This window comes from Ostrea edulis, chromosome 4, assembly GCF_947568905.1.
Source record: "Ostrea edulis chromosome 4, xbOstEdul1.1, whole genome shotgun sequence".
Lineage (NCBI taxonomy): Eukaryota > Metazoa > Mollusca > Bivalvia > Ostreida > Ostreidae > Ostrea > Ostrea edulis.
Genome location: NC_079167.1, coordinates 83,591,943 through 83,619,069, shown reverse-complemented (window position 1 = coordinate 83,619,069; position 27,127 = coordinate 83,591,943). Strand labels below are relative to the sequence as shown.

The 27,127-nt window shown below is 35.1% G+C and overlaps 2 protein-coding genes across 6 annotated transcripts in view; both read right to left on the bottom strand.

Annotated features, from left to right (window-relative positions):
• Positions 1–217: 217 nt before the first annotated feature.
• Positions 218–18,961, bottom strand: LOC125668708 (uncharacterized). 3 transcript variants are annotated; one of them, XM_048903060.2, is made up of 13 exons: positions 18,477–18,939; positions 18,016–18,204; positions 17,681–17,872; positions 14,733–15,518; positions 14,286–14,596; positions 13,801–13,888; positions 9,259–9,335; positions 8,989–9,025; positions 7,744–7,844; positions 2,437–2,553; positions 1,245–1,393; positions 878–1,062; positions 218–593 (listed from the first exon to the last, which is right to left on the bottom strand). In XM_048903060.2, exons 1-13 carry the CDS (start codon positions 18,529–18,531, stop codon positions 589–591), a joined length of 2,292 nt encoding a protein of 763 aa, XP_048759017.2. In that variant the 5' UTR covers positions 18,532–18,939; the 3' UTR covers positions 218–588. The 3 variants fall into 3 exon arrangements, with proteins under 3 accessions (XP_048759017.2, XP_048759016.2, XP_056019974.1); XM_048903059.2 differs by having other exon boundaries at positions 878–1,013; positions 18,477–18,857; XM_056163999.1 differs by having other exon boundaries at positions 218–1,013; positions 18,477–18,961.
• A 2,767-nt stretch (positions 18,962–21,728) lies between these two features.
• Positions 21,729–27,127, bottom strand: part of LOC125668709 (receptor-type tyrosine-protein phosphatase alpha-like) — a 31,161-nt gene continuing 25,762 nt past the window's right edge. For all 3 annotated transcript variants that reach the window (XM_048903061.2, XM_048903062.2, XM_056163998.1), the window contains 2 exons: positions 26,916–27,051; positions 21,729–26,625 (listed from right to left, as the gene is read on the bottom strand). In XM_048903061.2, the coding sequence (XP_048759018.2) occupies positions 26,521–26,625; positions 26,916–27,051 (241 nt within the window). In that variant the 3' untranslated portion in view covers positions 21,729–26,520. The remainder of the gene's footprint in view (positions 26,626–26,915; positions 27,052–27,127) is intronic.

The window sequence follows — 27,127 nt, the reverse complement described above, 5'->3', positions numbered from 1 at the left end:
TTGGGATCAGGTGCCTAGGACGAGTTAGTATCCTCCGCTGACCGGGCACACCCGTGAGGCCTCGATCTTGATCAGGCAAAGGGGGTAATTCGTAGTCAACATCAGTGTGTAGAGAACGGCCTATGAAAAACTTCAGATAGAATTCAACCTAATGACAGTTCAGATCTAAGCAGAAGAAGTATGTCAAAAATATCTAACGAAATTTATAACAAATGACTTCATCACAAATCAATTTATATGATATATACAATTCAAGCTTGTTTAAATGGAATTTTGGGTCCTGTGGTATGGAAAAACCATGACATTGAACTAAGTTGTTTGACACAAAAATAACAGGTAAACCCGTTGTTGTATAAAAAATATCACATCTCTAGGCCACCAGTCCACATGATGATTCACATCTCTAGGCCACCAGTCCACATGATTATTCATATCTCTAGGCCACCAGTCAACATGATGATCCATTCTGAGATGATATATCTTCTTTAAAGATAAATGTCTCTTCAGAATTCATCGGCAATTTCTATTGTTCTGTTCTCATGCACGCTGGAAAGTCCCTCCACCAAAGCGTCATGTAAGAATATGTACTCATCCTATTTGGAAATTTATCCAAGTTAAGTGAGGTAATTATTAAAAAACAATTCAATTAGTTTTAATAATAATTCATGCGTTATACATAATTGGTGGGAAAATATAATGAGATTGGTACTACTTTTTACTAACTACAAGTTCAATTTTATGCTTTTGATGAAAATAACGACAACTAAAGCGAAAATAAAGTTTTGAACGGTGTGTATAATGAAGAATTGAACGATCTGCATGCAGTTCTAGAGAGAGAGAGAGAGAGAGAGAGAGAGAGAGATTTAGAGAGATTTACGGTGGATTGGACCGCGTAAGGTCTTTGCTGCCTCAGTGTTTTGATATAGCCGATCACGTCTACAGATCCTGTTACCAACCCTTCCTGTAACAGATAATCCAAGGCTATAAATGTACCCGTCCGCCCGACACCAGCACTGTAATACATAAAACCATATAAATGTACCCGTCCGCCCGACACCAGCACTGTAATACATAAAACCATATATCTTAACCTTGTGGAAGATTAAAATATTCAATGAATGGATCATATCTTCTAAAAATGTCTGAATAGTAAGAAAAAAGGTAACAGAAGGTCTAATATTACATCGTAAAATATTTATTTTTCAAAATTACCACATACAATTATACAATTTCAGTTTGCCTACCTGCAATGTACAACAAGGGGACCACTGTCATTAGAAATGTCGCTCATAATGAGATTTCTGAACAGGAGAACAGAATCTATGTTGGTCGGGACATTTGTTGTGTACCAGGCTGTATATTGAAACTGAGTCACGTCTCGTTCCTCAATGCCCTGCAATTTCAAAACCCTCTTTAGCTGAAATGTGCTTGTAAAACAATTTAAACGTAAATTTAGTGATTTAAATTTCAGCAAAGATGTATGTTAGGCAAATTAGAGGGCATGGTGTGCGTTTTAGTAGTGTTTGCTATGGGAATTGTAAATACATATGTTTGGTATAAAACGACACTTGCTACAAACTTTTTTTCAAATATGGTGATAATGAAAACTAAATCTGTTTTTAGAAGTAAAACGAATGCAATTTACGGTATGGAATATCATTTAAGCCAATGATTTCTGAATACGTCCTATACAATGGAGAACATTTATTATAGATAGAATTATCATAGGAATGATAAAAAATGCAAATGTATATTTCAAATTTTGAACACCATTGAAAATTTACAGTCCAATATTTTTTAAAGGAATTATATTATACTTGTTACAACCTATCTAATATACACTTTTTTGTTTGCATTAATTTATGCAGAAAGTAAAAACTTAAACACTGCTGAACCTTACTGCTATAGTTTTACGATTAAGAACTTAACCATTTCCGTGAATCCATAAAAAGATCTATAATATGCTATCAGGAAGTAGCATTTTCTAGTGCGAACAGGAACAAACAATGAGGACACTTAAATCTACTTGTCTTCTCTCCACTTTCTTCACAAATGTGTACAAATCGATTGCTAAATGATCTACAACATGTCACTATTTTTATTTGTTTCAGTAAAACAATCAAGGATAGCTAGGTAGACATTAGGTAGACATTAGGTAGACTTTTTGACACAGAATGGAAAACAATTCTATCAAATATTGCTGGTGTATTGAAAATGTCACAGGTAATACCCTGTCAGATGTATTTACCAATATCTTTCATTTTCTCAGTGACTTTACGACATCTCTGTCATTTGCTTTTCTTTGGAAACAACAGTGGTTTTATGTTTATATGTCGTATCATGTATATACATTATTACCATTCTTATTTTGACATGTCATGTGGTGTATTTCCTATCATACCGCTTTTATTTTAATACGATGCATTCCTGTATTACCATTTTTAGTTTGATATGGCGTATTGTGTATCGCCTGTATGTATTGTGTCTCTCAGTTTTAATCAGGAACGGTCCTATAGAGGCCTCATTAGATGGCCAGTATTTCACACATTTCATCTGAAAGAGAAACACGAAAATATTCAGTGGTGAATTATAAATTGTAATTTTACTTATATTTTCTCACCATGAAATCAAACTCGGAACTAGATTGTTTTGTAAAGACTGCTTTAATGAAAATAAAAAGAAACTGAAAAATATCGTTAACAAATATCGTTAACAGAAAACAAACCAAAATTTTCTGTAGTCGGATATAGAATTTCACTCGTGAAACTCGATGCATAAAAGGTGAAGATGACGAACAGTGATCAATCTCATTACTCCTATAAGTAATAGAAAATAGAGAGTTGGGCAAACACAGACCCCTGGATATACCAGATGTGGGATCAGGTGCCTAGGAGGAGTAAGCATCCCCTGTTGACCGGTCACACCCGCCGTGAACCCTATATCCTTATAAGGTAAATGGAGTAATCCGTAGTCAAAATCATTGTGCCAAGAACGGCCTAACAATCATTTAAATGATTTCACTCCTTCTGCATTCCATATCCAATTATAGTACGTTAACCAGAGAGAAGCAATAACTAACTACTAATATTTATATGATATCAAAGTGCTTCTGCCTCTCAGTTGACCATCGTCATGTATGGTGTTTAACATCACAATATTTACACTCTTACCTGGCTACCAAGAGTTAAATTTGTTTACAGTGATTTGGCTATCCTCGGTTACTGTGTCAAGATTGAGATCTTTTCACTCTTGACTGGTCATGCAACGAAAAGTTACTTAAAATCATTATCTTCACACTTTTACCTGGCCATTCTCAGTTAAGTTGGTTAACATCATTATCTCTACTTCTTACCTGGGTATTCTCAGTTAAGTTAGTTAACATTAATATGTCTTCTTCTTACCTGGGTATTCTCAGTTAAGTTAGTTAACATCACTATCTCTATTTCTTACCTGGGTATTCTCAGTTAAGTTAGTTAACATCATTATCTCTACTTCTTACCTGGGTATTCTCAGTTAAGTTGGTTAACATCACTATCTCTATTTCTTACCTGGGTATTCTCAGTTAAGTTAGTTAACATCACTATCTCTACTTCTTACCTGGCCATTCTCAGTTAAGTTAGTTAACATCCTTATCTCTACTTCTTACCTGGGTATTCTCAGTTAAGTTAGTTAACATTAATATGTCTTCTTCTTACCTGGGTATTCTCAGTTAAGTTAGTTAACATTAATATGTTTTCTTCTTACCAGGGTATTCTCAGTTAAGTTGGTTAACATCATTATTTCTACTTCTTACCTGGGTATTCTCAGTTAAGTTGGTTAACATCATTATTTTTACTTCTTACCTGGGTATTTTCAGTTAAGTTGGTTAACATCATTATTTTTACTTCTTACCTGGATTTTCTCAGTTAAGTTGGTTAACATCATTATCTCTACTTCTTACCTGGGTATTCTCAGTTAAGTTAACATCATTATCTCTACTTCTTACCTGGGTATTCTCAGTTAAGTTGGTTAACATCATTATTTTTACTTCTTACCTGGCCATTCTCAGTTAAGTTAGTTAACATCACTATCTCTACTTCTTACCTGGGTATTCTCAGTTAAGTTAGTTAACATCATTTTCTGTATTTCTTACCTGGCCATTCTCAGTTAAGTTAGTTAACATCATTATCTCTACTTCTTACCTGGGTATTCTCAGTTAAGTTGGTTAACATCATTATTTTTACTTCTTACCTGGCCATTCTCAGTTAAGTTAGTTAACATCACTATCTCTACTTCTTACCTGGGTATTCTCAGTTAAGTTAGTTAACATCACTATCTCTACTTTTTACCTGGGTATTCTCAGTTAAATTAGTTAACATCATTATTTCTACTTCTTACCTGGGTATTCTCAGTTAAATTAGTTAACATCATTATCTCTACTTCTTACCTGGCCATTCTCAGTTAAGTTAGTTAACATCACTATCTCTACTTCTTACCTGGCCATTCTCAGTTAAGTTAGTTAACATCATTATCTCTACTTCTTACCTGGCCATTCTCAGTTACGTTAGTTAACATCACTATCTCTACTTCTTACCTGGCCATTCTCAGTTAAGTTAACATCATTATCTCTACTTCTTACCTGGCCATTCTCAGTTAAGTTAGTTAACATCACTATCTCTACTTCTTACCTGGCCATTCTCAGTTAAGTTAACATCATTATCTCTACTTCTTACCTGGGTATTCTCAGTTAAGTTAGTTAACATCATTATCTCTACTTCTTACCTGGCCATTCTCAGTTAAGTTAACATCATTATCTCTACTTCTTACCAGGGTATTCTCAGTTAAGTTAGTTAACATCACTATCTCTACTTCTTACCTGGCCATTCTCAGTTAAGTTAGTTAACATCATTATTTCTACTTCTTACCTGGCCATTCTCAGTTAAGTTAGTTAACATCATTATCTCTACTTCTTACCTGGGTATTCTCAGTTAAGTTAACATCATTATCTCTACTTCTTACCAGGGTATTCTCAGTAAAGTTGGTTAACATTAATATGTCTTCTTCTTACCTGGCCATTCTCAGTTAAGTTAGTTAACATCACTATCTCTACTTCTTACCTGGGTATTCTCAGTTAAGTTAGTTAACATTATTTTGTCGTCTTCTTACCTGGCCATTCTCAGTTAAGTTAGTTAACATCATTATCTCTACTTCTTACCTGGGTATTCTCAGTTAAGTTAGTTAACATCACTATCTCTACTTCTTACCTGGCCATTCTCAGTTAAGTTAGTTAACATCATTATCTCTACTTCTTACCTGGGTATTCTCAGTTAAGTTGGTTAACATCACTATCTCTACTTCTTACCTGGGTATTCTCAGTTAAGTTAGTTAACATCATTATCTCTACTTCTTACCTGGGTATTCTCAATTAAGTTAACATCATTATCTCTACTTCTTACCTGGATATTCTCAGTTAAGTTAGTTAACATCATTATCTCTACTTCTTACCTGGGTATTCTCAGTTAAGTTAGTTAACATCACTATCTCTACTTCTTACCTGGCCATTCTCAGTTAAGTTAGTTAACATCACTATCTCTACTTCTTACCTGACCATTCTCAGTTAAGTTAGTTAACATCATTATCTCTACTTCTTACCAGGGTATTCTCAGTTAAGTTGGTTAACATCATTATCTCTACTTCTTACCTGGCCATTCTCAGTTAAGTTAGTTAACATCATTATCTCTACTTCTTACCTGGCCATTCTCAGTTACGTTAACATCATTATCTCTACTTCTTACCAGGGTATTCTCAGTTAAGTTGGTTAACATCACTATCTCTACTTCTTACCTGGGTATTCTCAGTTAAGTTAACATTAATATCTCTACTTCTTACCTGGGTATTCTCAGTTAAGTTAACATTAATATCTCTACTTCTTACCTGGGTATTCTCAGTTAAGTTAGTTAACATCATTATCTCTACTTCTTACCTGGGTATTCTCAGTTAAGTTAGTTAACATCATTATCTCTACTTCTTACCTGGGTATTCTCAGTTAAGTTAGTTAACATCACTATCTCTATTTCTTACCTGGGTATTCTCAGTTAAGTTGGTTAACATCATTATCTCTACTTCTTACCTGGCCATTCTCAGTTAAGTTAACATCATTATCTCTACTTCTTACCTGGCCATTCTCAGTTAAGTTAGTTAACATCATTATCTCTACTTCTTACCTGGCCATTCTCAGTTAAGTTAACATCATTATCTCTACTTCTTACCTGGCCATTCTCAGTTAAGTTAGTTAACATCACTATCTCTACTTCTTACCTGGGTATTCTCAGTTAAGTTAGTTAACATCATTATCTCTACTTCTTACCTGGCCATTCTCAGTTACGTTAACATCATTATCTCTACTTCTTACCAGGGTATTCTCAGTTAAGTTGGTTAACATCACTATCTCTACTTCTTACCTGGGTATTCTCAGTTAAGTTAACATTAATATCTCTACTTCTTACCTGGGTATTCTCAGTTAAGTTAGTTAACATCATTATCTCTACTTCTTACCTGGGTATTCTCAGTTAAGTTAGTTAACATCATTATCTCTACTTCTTACCTGGGTATTCTCAGTTAAATTAGTTAACATCACTATCTCTATTTCTTACCTGGGTATTCTCAGTTAAGTTGGTTAACATCATTATCTCTACTTCTTACCTGGGTATTCTCAGTTAAGTTAGTTAACATCATTATCTCTACTTCTTACCTGGCCATTCTCAGTTAAGTTAACATCATTATCTCTACTTCTTACCTGGCCATTCTCAGTTAAGTTAGGTAACATCATTATCTTTACTTCTTACCTGGGTATTCTCAGTTAAGTTAGTTAACATTATTTTGTCGTCTTCTTACCTGGGTATTCTCAGTTAAGTTAGTTAACATCACTATCTCTACTTCTTACCTGGCCATTCTCAGTTAAGTTAACATCATTATCTCTACTTCTTACCAGGGTATTCTCAGTTAAGTTAGTTAACATCATTATCTCTACTTCTTACCTGGGTATTCTCAGTTAAGTTAGTTAACATCACTATCTCTACTTCTTACCTGGGTATTCTCAGTTAAGTTAGTTAACATTATTTTGTCGTCTTCTTACCTGGCCATTCTCAGTTAAGTTAGTTAACATCACTATCTCTACTTCTTACCTGGGTATTCTCAGTTAAGTTAGTTAACATTATTTTGTCGTCTTCTTACCTGGCCATTCTCAGTTAAGTTAGTTAACATCACTATCTCTACTTCTTACCTGGGTATTCTCAGTTAAGTTAGTTAACATTATTTTGTCGTCTTCTTACCTGGCCATTCTCAGTTAAGTTAGTTAACATCACTATCTCTACTTCTTACCTGGCCATTCTCAGTTAAGTTAGTTAACATCACTATCTCTACTTCTTACCTGGGTATTCTCAGTTAAGTTAACATCATTATCTCTACTTCTTACCTGGGTATTCTCAGTTAAGTTAACATCATTATCTCTACTTCTTACCTGGCCATTCTCAGTTAAGTTAGTTAACATCACTATCTCTACTTCTTACCTGGGTATTCTCAGTTAAGTTAGTTAACATCACTATCTCTACTTCTTACCTGGGTATTCTCAGTTAAGTTAGTTAACATTATTTTGTCGTCTTCTTACCTGGCCATTCTCAGTTAAGTTAGTTAACATCACTATCTCTACTTCTTACCTGGGTATTCTCAGTTAAGTTAGTTAACATTATTTTGTCGTCTTCTTACCTGGCCATTTTCAGTTACGTTAGTTAACATCACTATCTTTGCAGTCTTCATCTGCCATACCATCCTCCAGAAATCTATCACAGTATCCTCAGTAAATGGACCTATAATGTGTATGAAATGATTATCATAAATATCCATTTTTTTAAATAAACATGTCTCTAATGGATGTTGTAAAAGTTGAATTTCTGCGTACCAGTAATGACGAAATAACGCATAATCTGCATTTAATATATATGTTATATCATCATTTGAACATGCTTCTATTGGTTTATCTTATATCATCATTTGAACATGCTTCTATTGTTTTATGTTATATCATCATTTGAACATGCTTCTATTGGTTTTGTGTGTGAAGGTTTAGGATTGATTCTGTAAATTTTCTAACTAGCAGAGTATATAGAAATTTAATGATTTTGATGGTCGACAATAAAGGACGTGCAGTGTGCATGGTTCATCATGGTGTATTTCTGCATTACAATAGTAGGATACATTGTAAATCAATGATCGCTACAATCATCCACATTACATATTACACCTTTCATTTGTGTACAATTGAAGAAGACATAGTTAGATAATATAAACCAAAGACATATGTACAAGAACTATGAAAATTCCATTGATGGTATTTAGACAATGAGAGTCTTACACAAATGAACCACGACTCTCACTGCTACATGCTGAGAGTTTAACGAATGAGAAATCACCGCCTACTGTTACGTGTGATGCGGCCAAGGTTCGAACTGGATTCGATCTCATGACCTTCCAGTCACGAGGCGAAAGTTCTCACCGCTGAAACACTGTGACCGGTAAAAATAATTGTTTATATAGTTTTAAGCCAGTCAAAAACATTGATAGCCGGTGGTGCCATCATCGGCTGGCACCCCATTACAAGCATGTATATCCTTATTATTGTGCGTGATGAACAATATCACTTTACAGATACAACATGGTTCTATTTTCATTTTCAGAGCCACCTTCTTAGTCACCAATCACAATAATGTGTACCTGTCGAACATTCGAGGGTATTTCTATTCTGCATATATTTCATATATCATCTGAATTGGCACGTCGAAGTTTTGTATCGCTTTCCACTAGCAGTCAATTTTACTTACAACTAGCAACAACCGAGATTTTGTTCGCGATTGTTCGTGTTTATTTTTCATTTAACAGAAAGTTCCGTGTTACCACATGCAAGATAGGAACTCTTAGAATGAGGGTTTGACTGAAATGTGATCACACCAATACCTTGTGCTGCAATGTAAGCTCGTTGTCTTTCAAAGCCCTGAAAAAGAACAGGATAATAAAAAGAGATATTCAGGCCTAACATGAAACGTATCTATAGATGTATCAGACGAAAATAGAAAAATCCTTTTCGGAACACTTGAATTACAAATATCATATCCGTCCCTTTACCAATTCATTTTAAACTTCAATTTTCAAAAAATGATAAGAGAGTCATCTAGAGATATTTTAATGATTATCCGTAATTGGCAATAATCAGTGCCTGAAACTTACATGCACAAAACAGGCGTTTATATAATCTGTACTTCCGGGACAGTTAAACGTGTCCAGCACTACACGACTAGCGTCATCTGAAACAAACAATGCACACATTTCGTGGGATTGTCACACACATCTGGTCATGTTAATTACTGTCAATGAGAGAAAAAATGTACTTATTCATATAAAGTGCTGTAAAGCCCAATGAGGAAACGTAGAAACCATTTAAAATAATAGATACGTGAAACCACAGGTTGATAGTTCTCATATCTTACAAGGAGTTTGTCATTCTGTTCACAGACGTAAATCAAGTATAATGCTATGAGCATATCATACTGCATAATTTTAATCTTAGAAGGCGTTAACAAGGATTGACAGTGTGATTTTTTTTCATATTAAGCCATTTTGAAATAATCATAGCGTTACAAACCACCATCGTTATCTTTGTTTCAAAGTGTACAGTTTAGAAGTAAAATGAACGTACAGCGATCAATCTCATAAATACCACAAATGATACAAAATCCAAAATGGACAAACACGGTCCTCTGGAAACATCAAAGATGGGATAAGCATTCCCTGTTGACTAGTCACACCCACTGTGAGCCCTTGTTTTGATCAGGCAAAAATAATCCGTGGTCGAAGTTAAGATGAAAAATGCGGACTTACAATACGTGCTATTTCATCTAATTATTTTGTTGTAAGTTCTGTGTCATTTTAAAAAGAAACAAGAGATAGGAAATGGGCCACTTGAGCAACTCTTGTATACAAATTAGTGATGACTAAAGACAATTCATATCTGATAAAAAAAAAATATCTGCTTGATTTGAAGATTATTTCCAAAATGTTGTAAGCGATTGTCCTAGTACCAAAACTATCATTTATCAGATTAAATTTCTGATGTTTGGCAGTGGAAGGCTCTACAAAAAAAATCACAGTACCGTTTATTTCCTGTTTCGTATGTGTGTTAGATTTTATAGGGTCATTATAACGACCAGTATGCAATGCTGTCGTAAACAATCAAATTTTATGCACCAATATTCAGACACGTGGTGACGCGGGGTGCTTTTCTTGGCGTGTTGCACACTATCCTCAGACACGTGGTGACGCGGGGTGCTTTTCTTGGCGTGTTGCACACTATCCTCAGACACGTGGTGACGCGGGGTGCTTTTCTTGGCGTGTTGCACACTATCCTCAGACACGTGGTGACGCGGGGTGCTTTTCTTGGCGTGTTGCACACTATCCTCAGACACGTGGTGACGCGGGGTGCTTTTCTTGGCGTGTTGCACACTATCCTCATTATTGTGGAATACAAAGCTCGATATTATTACACGGCATTGTCGATGTACTCGCTAGTCACTTTTTATACTTAGTGGTGAATAGTTGTGAAAATGCGAGATTGAACCGATAAAACGAACACATATATTGAGATTACTGAAGAATAAACGCCCCCTTCCACGGTTTGGGAGTTTAGGCATAACTAATTTTCTAACTAAGAATATTCTAACAAACGTGAAGGCAATTTTGTTTTCTATCTCTGCCCTCCTTTCCACTTGAAAAACGATGCTAAGCTACATATGATGCATGTAACCTATTTGAAGAGTTGCCCAAGTTAAAGCAGAAAACGAAACATTTTTGAACGTGCTAAATATTAAAACCGCAACGAAATCGGGGACGAATTCATGTTTCTGATATTCTGTATTGGTATAAAACGCGTCAGACAGTATTTGACCTAATACCAGGTTGTATTTACACATCAGATCATTAAAGTGACCGCAGAATTTGCAAAATGTTGACTTTTGAAACCCCTGTAATATCAACTTAGTTGTACTTAGCCTGCCTTTTTAAAGATATGAATAAAGAATTGAAAAAGCGTCAACACGGAACCGTTCCTAAAACGTTATCCGAATTTTCGATGAAAATCAATTTCAGGGAAAGTTTAAAGATACCATGAAGGAATTTTTTAAGTTATCCCGCTGATCTCAGAGGAGGTAACTCTTTCGTTACGATGACCAGAAATCCCATACAATTGTAACATTTTTCAAATAACTAGAAATTCAAAATAATTGTAACATTTTCCCGATGATTAGAAATCCCACACAAATAAAAGGTGAAGATAACGAACAATGATTAATCTCATAACTCCTATAAGCAATGCAAAATAGATAGTTGGACAAACACGAATCCCTGGACACATCAGAGATGGGATCAGGTGCCTAAGGGAAGTAAGCATCCCATGTCGACCGGCCAAACCCGCCGTGAGCCCTATATCTTGATCAGGTAAACGGAGCCATCCGTAGTGAAAATCAGTGTGCCAAGAACAGTTTAACAATCGGTATGAAATACGTCTGACAACATTTGACCCAATGATAGGAATTTGCGAAATGCTGACTTCAATCCAGACTATTGAAGGTACCCCTGTACCCTCAACTTGTTTTTTAGTAGTTTGCCTCGATTTAAAAACTGACCATACGCAGAACAAGCTCTTGCGTATCTAATCAGTTGAGATATAAACACCATATGTATGAAGTGTAAAACGTTGCTATATTCAATAATCTTGTGATGTATGTTCAATATCTTGTAATGTATATTCAATATCTTGTGATGTATGTTCAATATCTTCTGATGTATGTTCGATAATCTTGTGATGTATATTCAATATATTGTGATGTATGTTCAATATCTTGTGATGTATATTTGATAATCTTGTGATTATATTCGATAATCTTGTGATGTATGTCCAATATCTTGTGATGTACGTTCAATATCTTATGATGTATGTTCAATAATCTAGTGATGTATGTTCAATATTTTGTGATGCATATTCTATATCTTGTGATGTATGTCCGATAATCTTGCATTACATCACATTTAGTAGACTTTTACGGGTGCATCCTTTTCTATCAATCTGTCGTATCCATGGATATATTATTTAGTATCAGTCTCTTGTATTACGTCACGTCTCTTCCTTTCCCTTTCCAAAGAGGACATTTTTCAAACTGATGATTCAGTTTTAAACACATTTGCTATCCCAGTTAATTGAACGAATGGATATGAACCATCGTACCTTTATTGGAAACTACACAAAACCCTTACAAAACAGAAATACATTTCAAGGTCCAGTAAATGTTCCCCTATATTTACTCCACAAAAATATTAACTGCTGCGACGGGGAACTTTAGATGTGGTTGCAACAACAAATGCAAAAAATAGTATAAATCAAATGTGAATTCTCAAAAATTCTATAGAACTTACAGTAAATTTGAAACCAAAAATCTTTTCATCAACACGATCGACCTCTTAACACTTTCCATGACCATTTCTCACGACCAAGATCTTACACATCATAGGCCACTGGTTTTTTTTACAATAAAAATGGAACACGAAAAGTTTTATACCAAGTGCTCATTCAACTAGAAAAATACTTTGTTAAATACCACTCTGATTTTACATACAAGTACTCTGAAGTTGATATTAAAAAGACATTGACAATATTTACGCAGTATTTTAGTGATCAGGTCTTCAGAAGTCTGTGAGAATTTCCATGAATTAACAATACTTATTTTCAAACATATGTCAATTCGATATATCCCAGTGAAATCGAAATAAAAGACCCCACAATGTCTTCCATATCTGCTTCATATTTGGATATTTTATTGAACATACATGTATATGTCATGGACAAACTAACAGCATAACTTTGTGACAAACGAGGTGATTTCAACTTCTCCATCGTCAACGACCATATCTGTGTAACAATACCCCATTATTACCTACATATGGTGTTGATCTCTCTAAGTTGATTCGATACGCGAGATCATGTTCTCCATATGATCAATCTTTTAAAGTTGGACAGGCTACTGAGAAATAAGTTGATGTTACAATGATTTCAACAATATCGTTTAAACTCAGCATTTCGCAAATTCTGTGATGTTATTTGCAAATACGAGCTATTAAGTTGAATACAGTCTGACATATTTAATGCAAATTAGTTTACCTTTATTACATGTAATATACTGATTTTGACTACGGATTACTCGGTTTACCTGATCAAGATATAGGGGTCACGAAAGGTTTGACAGTTCAATAGGGGATGTTTACTCTTACACACTTGACCTCACTACTGGTGTTTCCAGTAATCTATTTTTCCCTCTTAATTTTTAGGATTTATGAGATTGATCACTGCTCGCTATCTCAACTTGATCATCTAAAATACTTGAATAAATACACTTTTTGTATATCTCTCTTGTATTACGTCATAATGACATACTTATATACACCCTTCCCTATCAATCTCTTGTATTACGTCAGAAAGAATTACATAGATATGCACTTCTGTATCAATGAAAGGTGAGGATAATCTCATAACTCCCACAAGCAATACACAATAGAGAGTTGGGCAAACACGGACCCCTGGAAACACCAGATGGGATCAGGTGCTTAGGAGGAGTAAGCATCCCCTGTCGACCGGTGTCAATATAATGTATTACGTCACAAAGACTTGCATAGATACCCCTTCTGTATCAATCTCATGTGTTCCGTAGCATCTAAAATACTTACACGGATACACCTTTTTGTATCGATTTCTGGATTTGTTCTTGGGATCTAGAGCTGCACTACATGATTCCGTCATATGATAAGGTATTTTCTACAATCAAGATTCAGCTGTAATATCTACATAAATATTAGAACTAAAAATAACAGAAATATAAGAAAAGGTTTCTCTCCCGATGAATGGCTTTATCTCTCATCTATCGTGATCAACACATTAATTTTTTATTGTAATATGTTTTATAGTAATATTTATCGCAATAAAATTTTTTATATTTTGCCTTTTGGTATGATTTTTTGTGTAATTGTCAGATAGGGAATATCAAAATATATTATTGGAAATTGAACTCCACAATTCCTACATTGTCAGTGAAATATTTTGAAATAAAAATCCTAAACATCTAAAATGATAATTGGGTTCAAATAAATGCTGGGTTTTTTTTGGGGGGGGGGGTTGGAATTTTTTCAGAATTCATTTATGATTTGATTAGTACCTTAAATTCCCTTTGGAAGCTGTTGTTAAGTTTCTTATGATGTACAGTGAGAATGAATTCGTCGACTGATACTCTGTGGGAGTCGTTTATATATTGAGGGCACTCCAGATCGGAATAAGGATTGGGTTGGTGCATTGGTTCCAATTCGATGTTTTGATCATCAATGATACCATAGGTGTCTCTTGTTGAATTTGAACACAATTTTCTGATCACGATGATGATACAGATCGCTATTAATACTAACAATATGATCCCTCCACTGCTGGCCATCATCATGGTCATCGTCTCTTCGGAAATATACAATTTTACATCTAAAATTAAAAAAAAGTTCTCATAAGTAATTTTAAATTTTTCACTTGCATATGTACATAAAAAACAAGAACATTGGTTCAAGTAATGAACATTCATACTGAAAAAAGGATTTTCCTTGAAATGTTTCATACTCACCGGAGCAATGGGGCGGTTCTCCGTGATGGCATTCTGTGCAGTTGTCAGCAGACTCAAGGCAATGTTTGCAATGCGGAGAGCATTGGTGATGACAGTTAGAACCGAACCATCCGGCCGAACAGTTACCGAAGCATTCCCCTTGATCAGAACACTCCCCATCGCAGAACTCACTACAGCGACACAATGGTCCTCCCCATTGAGACAAACACACATCACAGAAAGATTCATTTACACAAGACACGCAGTGGTCAGGACACTTAGAGTTACACAGCGCGCCAAAGTAACCAGCTTCACAATGCACGCAAAGCGTGGAGTTGATGCAAACATCACAGTGATCCGGACATATTTGCTGGCAAATGTTACCATATCGTCCCTTCTGACAGTGTTCGCAGTGTGTTGAATTCTCACAAGATTTGCAATTTGCACTACATGAATTGCTACATGTTGGAGGACTGTAAAATCCATTCTCACAAGCTTGGCAAACCCCAGTCTCTTTATCGCATTTATATCTACAGCCATGATTGCAAAATTGCTCACAGTTTATACCATACTTGTCAGCGGCACATGGGTCGCATTTCGGACCGTGATATCCCCGATAACACTCTGAACATGTTCCGTTCAAGCCACACGCCCCCGGAACACATTGCCAGGAACAATGTTTACCACAGCCAACAGCAGCTGGATTATCCACACATGATATACAGTCTGTGTCTATTTGTAGACAGTCACTACAAAATCCCTTACAGTTGCTGCAGTCGTGCATATTCTGTTTATGTTGTGAGCAATCTATAAAAAAAAAATTGGGGAAAAAATAATTGAACCTACATCTTAGGAAGGAACGGTTAATAGATAGTTTTGAAAATGTGCAAAAATGACCGATTTCTCTACCTGATCCTGAAAAGGTAAAGCTTGCAAGATGAAGATAACGAACAGTGATCAATCTCATAACTCCTATAAGCAATACAAAATAGATAGTTGGGCAAACACGGACCTCTGGACACACCAGGGGTGGAATCAGGTGCCTAGGAGGAGTAAGCATCCCCTGTTGATCGGTCACACACCCCGTGAGCCCTATATCCTGTTCAGGTAAACGGAGTTATCCGCAGTCAAAATCAGTGTGCCAAGAACGGCTTAACAATTGGTATGAAACACGTCAGACAGCATTTGACCCAATGACAGGTTGTATTGACGAACTAGATCGTTATAACGACCATAGAATTTGCGAAATACTGACTTCAATCGAGAGTGTTTAAACCCCTGTACCATCAACTTGTTTGTCAGCAGCTTACCTCAATTTAAAAACTGATCGACTATACGCAGAACAAGCTCTTGCATATTGAATCAGTTGAGATATATAAACACCATATGCAGGTGATAATGGAATATTGCTACATAAATATGGGAAGTTGACGATGGAGAAGCTGAAATCATCACGTTTGCCATACAGTTGAGTTGTCAGTTTCCCGTTAATGTCTACTTTGAATAACATGAAGACAGCATGAAGACAGTGAACACATTCATCCATCCTAGTTATACTGCACTACAGACGGTGTATTATAAATAATTATTATATTTTTACGATATATCTCGACGTTACTTCCAAGGAATCCTATTCCCGTCATACAACAGAATCTAGTGAGTCTTGTATCGAAGGAAAGGGGGAAATAGAGTTTCCCTATGTTCATTTAAATTTTTCCTTAAATTGAAAATAGCAACAAATATTATGAATTCCTGATGTTTTATTCCGATGTAACTATTCGATAACATTCCTAATCAAGTAGAAGAAGGTAAAAGAGGCTAGTAACTTTGAAGATAATGATTCTGGCTAAGTGGAAAGATGTAAATGTGTAACTTTGAAAAGTAAGGCATTGATCATGCGGTAATTCATGAAAGTAGTTCGTGATTTTGAACACCAAGATCCCGACCATCCCATGTTGACCGGCCACACCCACTAAACCCTCTATCTTGATCAGGGAAACGGAACAATCTGTTGTTAGAATTAGTATTTGAAGAACAAAAGAATTCGTGTGAAACACTGTGATCAATATTTGACCTAATGACAGGTTGCATTTGCAAGTAAGATAAAGACCATACAATTTGCAAAATGCTGACTTTAAACGAGACTGTTCAAACCTTTGTAACATTAACGCATTTTTCGGAAGCCTGTCTCGGTTTGAAAATGTGAATAGATTTCACTGTTAAGAAAGCAATTAAATTTCCAAGTCATCCTCGAACGAAAACTCGTATATGTAAGCAAGTAGTTTTCATAAATTTAGGCTTAGGATCACATGGGTTTCCCTTTTCTTATTTCTTTTTGTAATACATGCGTATATATCTGTTTTTACCAACTTCGCTCTTCTTTACTTTCCATTTGAAATATCTTGGATAATCTTAAATTGTGTCGTCATCACATTTTAGAATCAATCAAATCTGCGTTTCATAATTAATACTTATAATTCAAGGATTGTCCTCTTCTGGGTTTTTTATTAGCTTTATGTTTGCTTGGTTTCTGGTCTTTTGAGGATTTTTCACTCATATTTAAACGTCACCAGCTGTAAGTGAAGTACCACAAATTTCGCTCAAGGTCGTAGCAGAGTTAGTTCTTCAACATTCCAACGCCTGCCCCGACACAGGGCCTTCGTTTAAAAAGTAATATCCGAAAGAGCCTTAGTTTTCACATTTAAATGCCGATCATTGGTGAAGGATCAATCACTACTTATGTTTACGTCTTAGGTTTGACATGAGCGGGGCTTGAACTCACGACCGCCCGCCACAAAGTGAACACTCTACCACTGACCTAGCACGACTGGTACATTCGGTTAGTAAAAAAAAACCATATGACCATTTTCGACCAGATGGAATTCTCAGAACAGAAAACAATAGGTCCCACTTAAGAATATCAATTTCTATCAATGAATTGAATAAAGGAATATCTTAAAGTAACATACCATTCATGTCAATCTCAAATAATCGGAGAGGCCTATTGTCTGTTTTCATGACAGTCACTTTTTCCCCATCCATGTCTTCATTACAACAGAAACGCACGGAGTGGGGTTTCAACATCTCTCGCTGTATGTGGAAACTTCTACATAACCGTCCTAAAGCTACCACATCATCACTAATGTAAACGTCATATTTACCTAATGGAAAAATCTAAAATCAGCAAACAGATATTCTTTTCTGAAGCAAAATTTTATGATAGATCATAACACATGCATGATGAAAAGTTTGAATTTCTTTTATGATATATTAAAACTTACAAATGTGAAACTCCATTTCATACCTCCTCGAACTATCATGTAAAAACATGAAATATTAATTTTCTTTTCTAGTATGATGCTCAACGATATGTTTGTTCCCTCACTCTGTACATAAGTAAAATTATCTCCATCAACTGCACGCAGTAGTTCGTAAGGTGCGACTTTCCCAGAGGACATCGTTACATTTTTGACATTTTTCATACTGAAACACTCTGTCAAATTATATATAGTGATTAATGACAAAAAAACTTCAATGTGTAAGTAATTGAAAAACTGGTGTTTTAAATTTCACAAAATTAAACTTATTATCAGATTAACAAAATGTTGCTTGACCATTTATATGATTGTATTAAGAAAGTCAAAGAATGAGTAGGTATAAGTTCAAAGGGCATCAATAATACAATGGACACAAAATGGGAATGCATTTATCAATGAAGTTTGAAATCATAGCATCCATATCGAACATTACTTATCATGTACATACCTTTCAAGGAAAAGAAAATCAACAGAAATTGCACATTTCCTCCAAAACAAATCATTTTCGTTGTTAGGTTACCATTATAATTGCATTTTCATATGATTCATAAATTGGCGTTTATTTTCCCATGAAGATATTCATAGAATCTGCATTTCCTGCTCTAGTTTGGATTTTCCATCACGGGAAATGGGATGATGAAAACCATGTCATAATACAAATTGAATTGCATACTTCAACCATCCGTTCCCGTTTAATATGATTGATAACATGACCTAAAACTAACTAACACATCAAAAGGTTATCGACTCTAATTATAGTTTGTCTTGGTTTAAAAATAACGTTTAAATATAGATTAATAGACAAGACCCAAGATATAGTTGCACATACTGTGTTAAAAAGCCTAAAGCATTCAAGATAGTAATGAATTTTTGATTTGTTGAAAGAACATAAACAAACTTTCAAACACAAGTAGTAACCTTAGGTTTTGAACTAAATATCCAAAAATAAATTAAAGTCAAGAAATGAATAAAACAAGGAAATTATTTCAGCAATTCATGAAATTAAAACTGACAGAGGAAGTATATAGTTCACGTATTTCTCAGTGATGTACGTGCATTTGTGAATAAGTTAGTATCGGTGTGCTTTTATTTGATATCAAAGGTTGAAAGTGTAAGGACTTGTATAGAAATGTCCTTGTTTGCCTTGTACAGAATGGCATCATGGGTATTTCATATTTCGATGCGGATGGGGTATTTTAGGATTTAGTGTTAGTTTTCGTAGGATGATTAAAGATAAATATTCTACAGAGGTGCTCATCAACAAGGGACACGTGATGAATTTGCAAAAACGGAAATATTCAAAATATTCACGGTTCACGTTTTTCGAAAGAAATGTTTTTCATTTTCAATGTTAAAATTAAAAGTATGACTCATTTAATGTTGACAAACAAACTTTGAACCGTCTCAAGGATAAGATCAATATTTTAGCTTTGATTTTGTTTAATGTAAATAAAGACTCTTTTTATGTATACAAACAAACCAGTGAAACGTTAATTTTGTAATTCAAAGCATCTTTATTTTGTACAATAATAAATTTTAACTTTTAAATAACACATTTTACCTGAAGTATACTTGGGATCTGACATTAACGGCAAACTGACAACTCAACTGTATGACAAACGGGATGATTTCAGCTTCTCCATCGTCAACTTCCCATATTTATGTAGCAATATTCCATTATCACCTGCATATGGTGTTTATATATCTCAACTGATTCGATATGCAAGAGCTTGTTCTGGGTATAGTCAGTTTTTAAATCGAGGTAAGCTACTGACAAACAAGTTGATGGTACAGGGATTTCAACAGTCTCGATTGAAGTCAGTATTTCGCAAATTCTATGGTCGTTATAACGATCTAGTTCGTCAATACAACTTGTCATTGGGTCAAATGCTGTCTGACGTGTTTCATACCGATTGTTAAGCCGTTCTCGACACACTGATTTTGACTGCGGATAACTCCGTTTACCTGATCAGGATATAGGAGCCACGGCGGGTGTGACCGGTCAACAGGGGATGCTTACTCCTCCTAGGCACCTGATCCCACCTCTGGTGTGTCCAGGGGTCCGTGTTTGCCCAACTATCTATTTTGTATTGCTTATAGGAGTTATGAGATTGATCACTGTTCGTTATCTTCACCTTGCATATAGAATAAACTTGGATCAATATCCATTTATTTTGAAAACCCCGTTAACAATAACACACCTCAATCTTTGTTTTCAAAACAAATAATAAACTCTCTGAAATGAGCTTCTGTCATAATGAATAACCTTGATTTTTTTTGTGAAACCTTCTAAACATATTAGACTGTAGATTTTGATCATTTAAAGTGAAAAACAAAATTTGGAGGAAAATTGTGAGTCAGTCTCTTCAACACCCATGCATGAATAATGGATATTTTTGGCATTCGGAGAACGACACAAACGATATTTTTTTTCTTAAATTTGGGACTAACTGATGACAAATTTCCTTGTATCGAATACAGGATAACCAAGAATACTGTACAAATGATTATCGATTTTCTTGCATTGGGAAAATGACACATGATTTTCTTATATGAAAGGTGAAGATAACGAACAGTGATTAATCTCATAACTCCTATAAGCAATACAAAATAAAGAGTTGGGCAAACACGGACCCCTGGATATACCAGAGCTGGGATCAGGTGACTAGGAGGAGTAAGCATCCCCTGTCGATCGGTCATATCCACCGTGGCTCCTATATCTTGATCATGTAAACGGAGTTTTCCGTAGTCAAACTCAGTCTATAGAGAACGACCTAACAATTGGTACGAAACACTTCAGACAGCATTGACCCAATGACAGTTTGTATTGGCAATCTAGATTGCTATAACGACAATAGGACTTGTTAGATTTCCTACATTGCATCCATATGTAAATGCGGTGATCAGAGTATCCATCCAGTGATCTTGTCGTCTGGGACACTTAAAGTTTGGTTGTTAGTATGATGGCAATTTTTTTTCTAGAATTCCGACTCTCATGGACAAGATAAGAATAATATGAAGAATGTTGAAATGTTTATAGAGAAGTTGATTAATACCGTTATTGATTGGAAACATGCATCCTGTTGTTCTTTGATTTAGTGACCCCTTAGTTTCCCCGACAGAAATCAGTCCACAAAGGTTATACTAGTTTGCGTAGACAACGTTAAAAGATTTAATGACTTTTTTAAAAAGTTTGGTAGAGAAACTACATCCGGTAAGATTACTAATAAAATGGATTCCTAGTGATCAATATACTACAGTTTTGCAGAACATTTTGTGATATAGCATATTAGATCCGAAAAGGAATTATCCAAAATGTCTCTTAATGGAACATGGCAATCTTTGATTTGAGTGTATGGCCTTTCATTTCTGTACCAAAACTGACTATTTAATGACTGCATATTTGATAAATTTTTTTATATCTCGAAGGATGATTCGAAAGATACCATCCATAGTGTTAGATCGTGTGAACTTAACAGACATCATAGAGTCAATCTGATTAAAATTAGATCCTAAGATCCGCTCACTTAGATCGCTACACTAGGATCTGACGTACACCCATCGTGAACTAGGTAGCCCCTCAGTATTGATGAGATTGAGTACTGTTCGTTATCTTTAAGAATTACTGGTCATTCATGTTCCCGATATTAAATACTGACAATCAAAGCAAAATGTTCTGCAAAACAACATATGAACACAATGTTTTACCACGTTTTTAATTTTCGGCTTATTGTCATTACAACCATTGTACAATTGTAATTGTAATTAAAAGATTTATATAGCGCCCTATCAACATTAGTTCTCTAAAGCGCTTTACAAATGTGAGAGAAGAAATAATATAAAATCTATATGCACATACATGTGAGTAAAATATCTATAGTGTCAGAATTAAAATGCATAATTATCATTATTAATATATAACACCTAATGTAATGATATAATTACCCTAATAACATATAAAACGTTAACAATTTAAAAAACAACCCTTAGGAATATCTAAATACATAGAAAGGACATAAGTATAATAACAAACTACTGTTGAAATAGCAACTGAAGGGTTGGGGTTTTGTGTGAAATAAAATGTAACAGCACTGTTAGACCTGCAATGTAAGAGCACTAAGTATGTAAAAGAAATCACAAATTAAAAGCTAATCTAAAAAGATGCGTTTTGAGGTCCGCTTTAAAACTAGACAGTGAAGTACATTGTCTGAGTTTAAAAGGCAGAGAATTCCAGAGACTCGATACGACATTATCCAAACGTCGATCCCCATATGTTTTGGTACGTGTTCGAGGTACCTGGAGAAGATGCAGAGATTCGGATCTTAGTGATCGTGTGGGATTGTAAACTGTAACGATATCCTTTATGTAAACTGGAGATAGGTTGTTGAGAGATTTGAAAGTATGAAGAAGAATCTTGTATTGAATTCTGTATTCAGCGGGAGACCAGTGATGATCTGTTAGAACAGGAGTAATATGGTCGGATAGTTTGAGCGTGCTATTAATCTTGCAGCTGTGTTTTGTGCCCTCTGAAGTTTGCTGGTGTGTTTAGAATTAATACCATAAAGCAATGCATTTCCGTAATCTAATATTGATGTAACTAACGAGTTTACTAGAGTTTTACATGCTTCATCATTGATAAATGAACGGATACAGCCAATTCTGCGAATTTTCACATATACTGTACGGGAAATAGGGAGACAGTGTTTTTCCATGATAAGGGATTTGTCTAAGAATACACCTGAATTTTTTTTATGAAAGATGAATCACTTACAACACAGTCATCAAATTCAAGATCAAAACTACTCATATCTTCACGTCTGTGTTTTGGTGCAAAGACTACAAGTTCAGTTTTATCTTCATGAGTTTGAGGAGGTTGATACTCATCCACATACGTGTGTCTGATAAGCAACTTGAGAGTCTTTGAGACATATCGGTCCAATTGTCACCAGGTTCAACGATGATATAGATCTGGGTGTCATCCGCTATATATGATACGTGATATCATGACGTCTGCATACTTCTTCTAAGGGGTTTGAAAAAAGACAGTAGAGTCTCGGACCCAGGACTGAGCCTTGTGGTACACTACATTCGAGGGGACAAACATCGGACAACGATGAACCAACGGCAACACGTTGATATTTCTCTCTAAGATAGGATTTAATCCATTTTAATTGAGATCCAGTGTTACCAAATATGTTGTCCATACGTTGCAATAGGATCTGGTGGTCTATGACACGGAACGCCGCAGAGATGTAGAGCAATACAAGGATAGCGCAACTGTTATTGTCAAGTGCACATACAATGTGATGATGTTCATTAGTGCGATTTCTGTAGAGTGTCCCGTTCTGTACGCGGACTGAAAATTGTCATGCAGTTGATGTGTCTTCAGATGGGCTTCGATTCGTTTTACAATAACATTTTCAAGAATCTTCGAAACGAACGAGAGATTTAACACAGGGCGATAGTTTTTGAAAATGTCTTTGTCAAGCCCTGGATTTTTCAGTAATGGTCGAACGATTGCCTGCTTAAAGTCACTAGGAACAATGGATTCCAACAGCGACTTGTTTATAATTAAAGTGATGGATGACGAGAAACTCTCACTGCATTGTTTCAATAGATACGCAGGAACTGGGTCCAGTACACAATATTTGGGTACTGGGTTCATAAGGAGTTTTCGAATTTCTCCTGTAGTTGCAGATGCAAATTTCGTGGTGTTCACCATCAAATGGAATATCAGAGTAAAAAGGATTTGTTGCGCCATTGTTCGAAACAATAGATTGGCAAACCGATAAACGGATATTGCTTATTTTTCCATGAAAATATTTAGCAAAGTTTTCCGACAATTCCTTTCCCTCAGAAGAAGGTAAAATGGGTTCTGACGTGTTACCCATGAGCCGATTTGTCAGACAATAGAGCTTCTTCGAGTCTCTGCCACACTCGGTTATTTTGTGTGAATAATGTTCCTTTTTACACTGAGTTAAGGATTTGTTGTATGTTCGAACTGACTCCTTATATATTTGGTGGTGTACAGTCAAATGTGTTTGTCGCCATGTACGTTCTGTTTTTCACCGAGTTCGTTTTAGCATATGAAGTTCCTCTGTAAATCACTCTGAATTGTGCCTAACGATCGTATTTCTTTCTTGCAATGGTGCGTGGTCATTTATCACATCACGGATACCCTCATTGTAAATACCAACCATGTCTTCGATTGGAATATCGTTCTTTATTTTTGATAACTGAGAATCAATGTCCAGGCAAAACTTGTCATGCTCAATTTCGCGTATTTTGCGAAAGGAAAGACTTCTTATTTTTTTTTTTTTTTTTTTTTTTTTTTTAGGTTTTTGTACTTTGAGGATGGAATGAATGCCTTTATTGTCACGAAATGTAATGCCTTTTGAGTCACATATTAGTTGATTATCAACGGTTAGAGCGGATTTCAGGATTGTGCTGTCATCCTTGGTAATAAATACGTCCAGAATATGTCCGCGCACATGCGTAGGATCAGTTATATGCTGTGTTAACTCATGTTCTTTGAGAGAGGTCATGTACATTTGGGTCCTTAACCATGCCAAGATGGAAATTCATGTCACCTGTGATATTGAGTTTGTCCGATGATACATGGCGACTTACACAGTCTTCACTTTGCATAGAACGACCATTCAATGAAACATTCAGAAATCTGTTGTGACGGTGGCCGATAGACAATACATATTTGAATGTTCAAGTTCTGTGTAAACACCGTGCATTCCATGTGCTCAAAATGATGGAACGAATCGTCTAACTGTAATTGAGTGGAACGAAGATTTTTGTTGTAAATGAATGCAACACCGCCACCTTTACGGTTTTACGGTTTTTTTATGGGGACGTGGAGTATATCATAACCATCCGGAACGAGTTCTCCTATCACTATGCTCTCTGTGTCACTTCCGAGCCATGTTTCATATATACAAGCTGTATCATTGTTTTTGAAGTTGGAAGAAATTTGTGATAAGAAGGATTAAGTGATTGCAATGATCAGACCTTCATATACAATTACAGGTATAAATGACTAAAACAATAAACTTTGTTATTGTTATAAGTCCTTAGTGTTTGTTCTACATGACTGCAGTAAATTGCATAACAATAATTAAACTTAACAAGAAAATGATAAAATATTTACATTACAAAAGGTTTAAACATATTTCATCTGGATCTGTTAGTGAAAATTGTATAAGTGAGTGCCTGTATCTCTGATATGATACAGTATGTGACGAAGTTGTTAAAAGGAATAAAAGACATCCTCTTCTACATGCAATGGAGCATAGTGTGCTTGTTAGCGTAGATTTTTTTGTTGTTGCAAAATTGACAATTTATCATGTAACTGCTCTTCCAAATTCTAAATGCAATATAGCAAAGACCTTTGTACCCAAGTTGTGTAGTATTGGCTATTCTTTTGGAAATAAATATTTCATCCTTACATTGAAGGGAATGGGGGGGTTGAGGGAAAACAGGGGTTTAAAATATTTGTTATTAAGTTGCAGTGCGTTAAATGTCGCCTTTATGCTCCAAAAATCTTATTTATTTGCATAATCTAGTTTTGTCTGTTGGTGTGAACACACAATGAAAAACACAAATTCATTAAACTCACATTCGTGTTTTTAACAATAAATATATATATGTTTTTATAAAAAAAAAAAAAAGATAACTGTTTTGCACTTAAATTATGCAAAAATCCATAATTTTTAGTAGGACAGGGTAAAAATATCGTCAGTTTAAAAGATATATACATACGTTGCAATGTAGGGACATAAAAAGTGGCGGGTATAAGTAAAATTATCGAATTATTGGCTAAGAAAACAAATTCCATGGAAAATTTGAGTTAATTAATCTAGACCTTTTTAATAACTGGTGTTCTTTTTAAAAATGAGACATGAACCAAAAAATTCAATTCGTTCCAAATCTTGACTAGTTGCATGATAAATTACAAATATATGTAAGTATTTTAGATTAAATATAATTCATGCTTTTTTATGAAAAAACTTCGCCACAAAATGTAATCCTAACCAAAACCTTTCTAAATTTGAAGTAATATTTCTCACTCTACAGAGTAAAGAAACAAGTGTAGACATTGATTTTGTACCTACACAGTTAAAATAGCAATTTGCACGATTTTGCTCAAAAGTTGAGAAACCAACTCTTCTTAGAGTAAATAATTAAGCATTTGTCAATTAAGGATCAAATGTTACAAATTCACACACCTGTGCCCGCCGTTCTGTCTATTCTCACAATGAGAAAAATCTCAAGAAAAATATTTCATACTTGCACATAGCCATTTAGGTAAATGATGACTGCATACGTAAGGGGTTGTTTTTCATAAATATTAATTTAAGTTACTTTTTACATCATATTTAAACTAAATCTTGCGCTGAAAAAATTTCATTCTGCATTTAAAAAACTAGATATATTTTCGTATTGCGTGATGTCGATGTCCTTTATAGTGATCGCGCTTCTTTTCATTGGTTCAGAGGATTGTAGTCTGAGCGAAGATTGTCTTCGATCTTCATTCGATGCTTTGCAAAATATCGCACAAGGACATCGTGAAGGAACATGTACTCATCCTGAAACAACATACAACAATAAATCATTTTAAAAGTTGCTTATGAATGTATCATTGAATCGCATAAATCTGCTTCATGATAATTTACATTGCATTATGATTTTATTCTGCAAAAGCTTCTGGTCGTGAATTCCTAGAAATATTACATCGCTCATTAAAGCATTAACTCTAAGAACAGTCAGGGGTGTTTTTGCAGCTTATATAAAGTAGGCTGATGGTTATTTTCATGAAAACAAATATTTCCTTTAGTCTTTAATGATAAGTTGTTAAAATATCGTGATCATAACTGACATAGGTTTGAATGACGAACGCCCTCTGTTGGCGAAGTTTAGAAACACAGCTGATTACATCCAGGTCTCTTCTTCCTGAGCTTTCCTCTAGAAGATAGTCCAAAGCAATAAACGTACCCGTTCGACCGATACCGGCACTGTAAATACAACAACAACAGAAAATCAATGTTTGATAACAAGAGCATCTACTTTTCGTATGAAATAGATGCCTTT

What these genes read in the sequence shown, in the direction of transcription:
- LOC125668708 (XM_056163999.1), bottom strand. Translation starts at nt 18,531, where the DNA reads ATGATTTGTTTTGGAGGAAATGTGCAATTTCTGTTGATTTTCTTTTCC. An exon ending in TTACATGATAGTTCGAGGAG is followed by an intron (nt 17,873 to 18,015) that starts GTATGAAATGGA and finishes TTTTTCCATTAG; the next exon opens with GTAAATATGACGTTTACATT. An exon ending in AGAACCGCCCCATTGCTCCG is followed by an intron (nt 14,597 to 14,732) that starts GTGAGTATGAAA and finishes TTTTAATTTTAG; the next exon opens with ATGTAAAATTGTATATTTCC.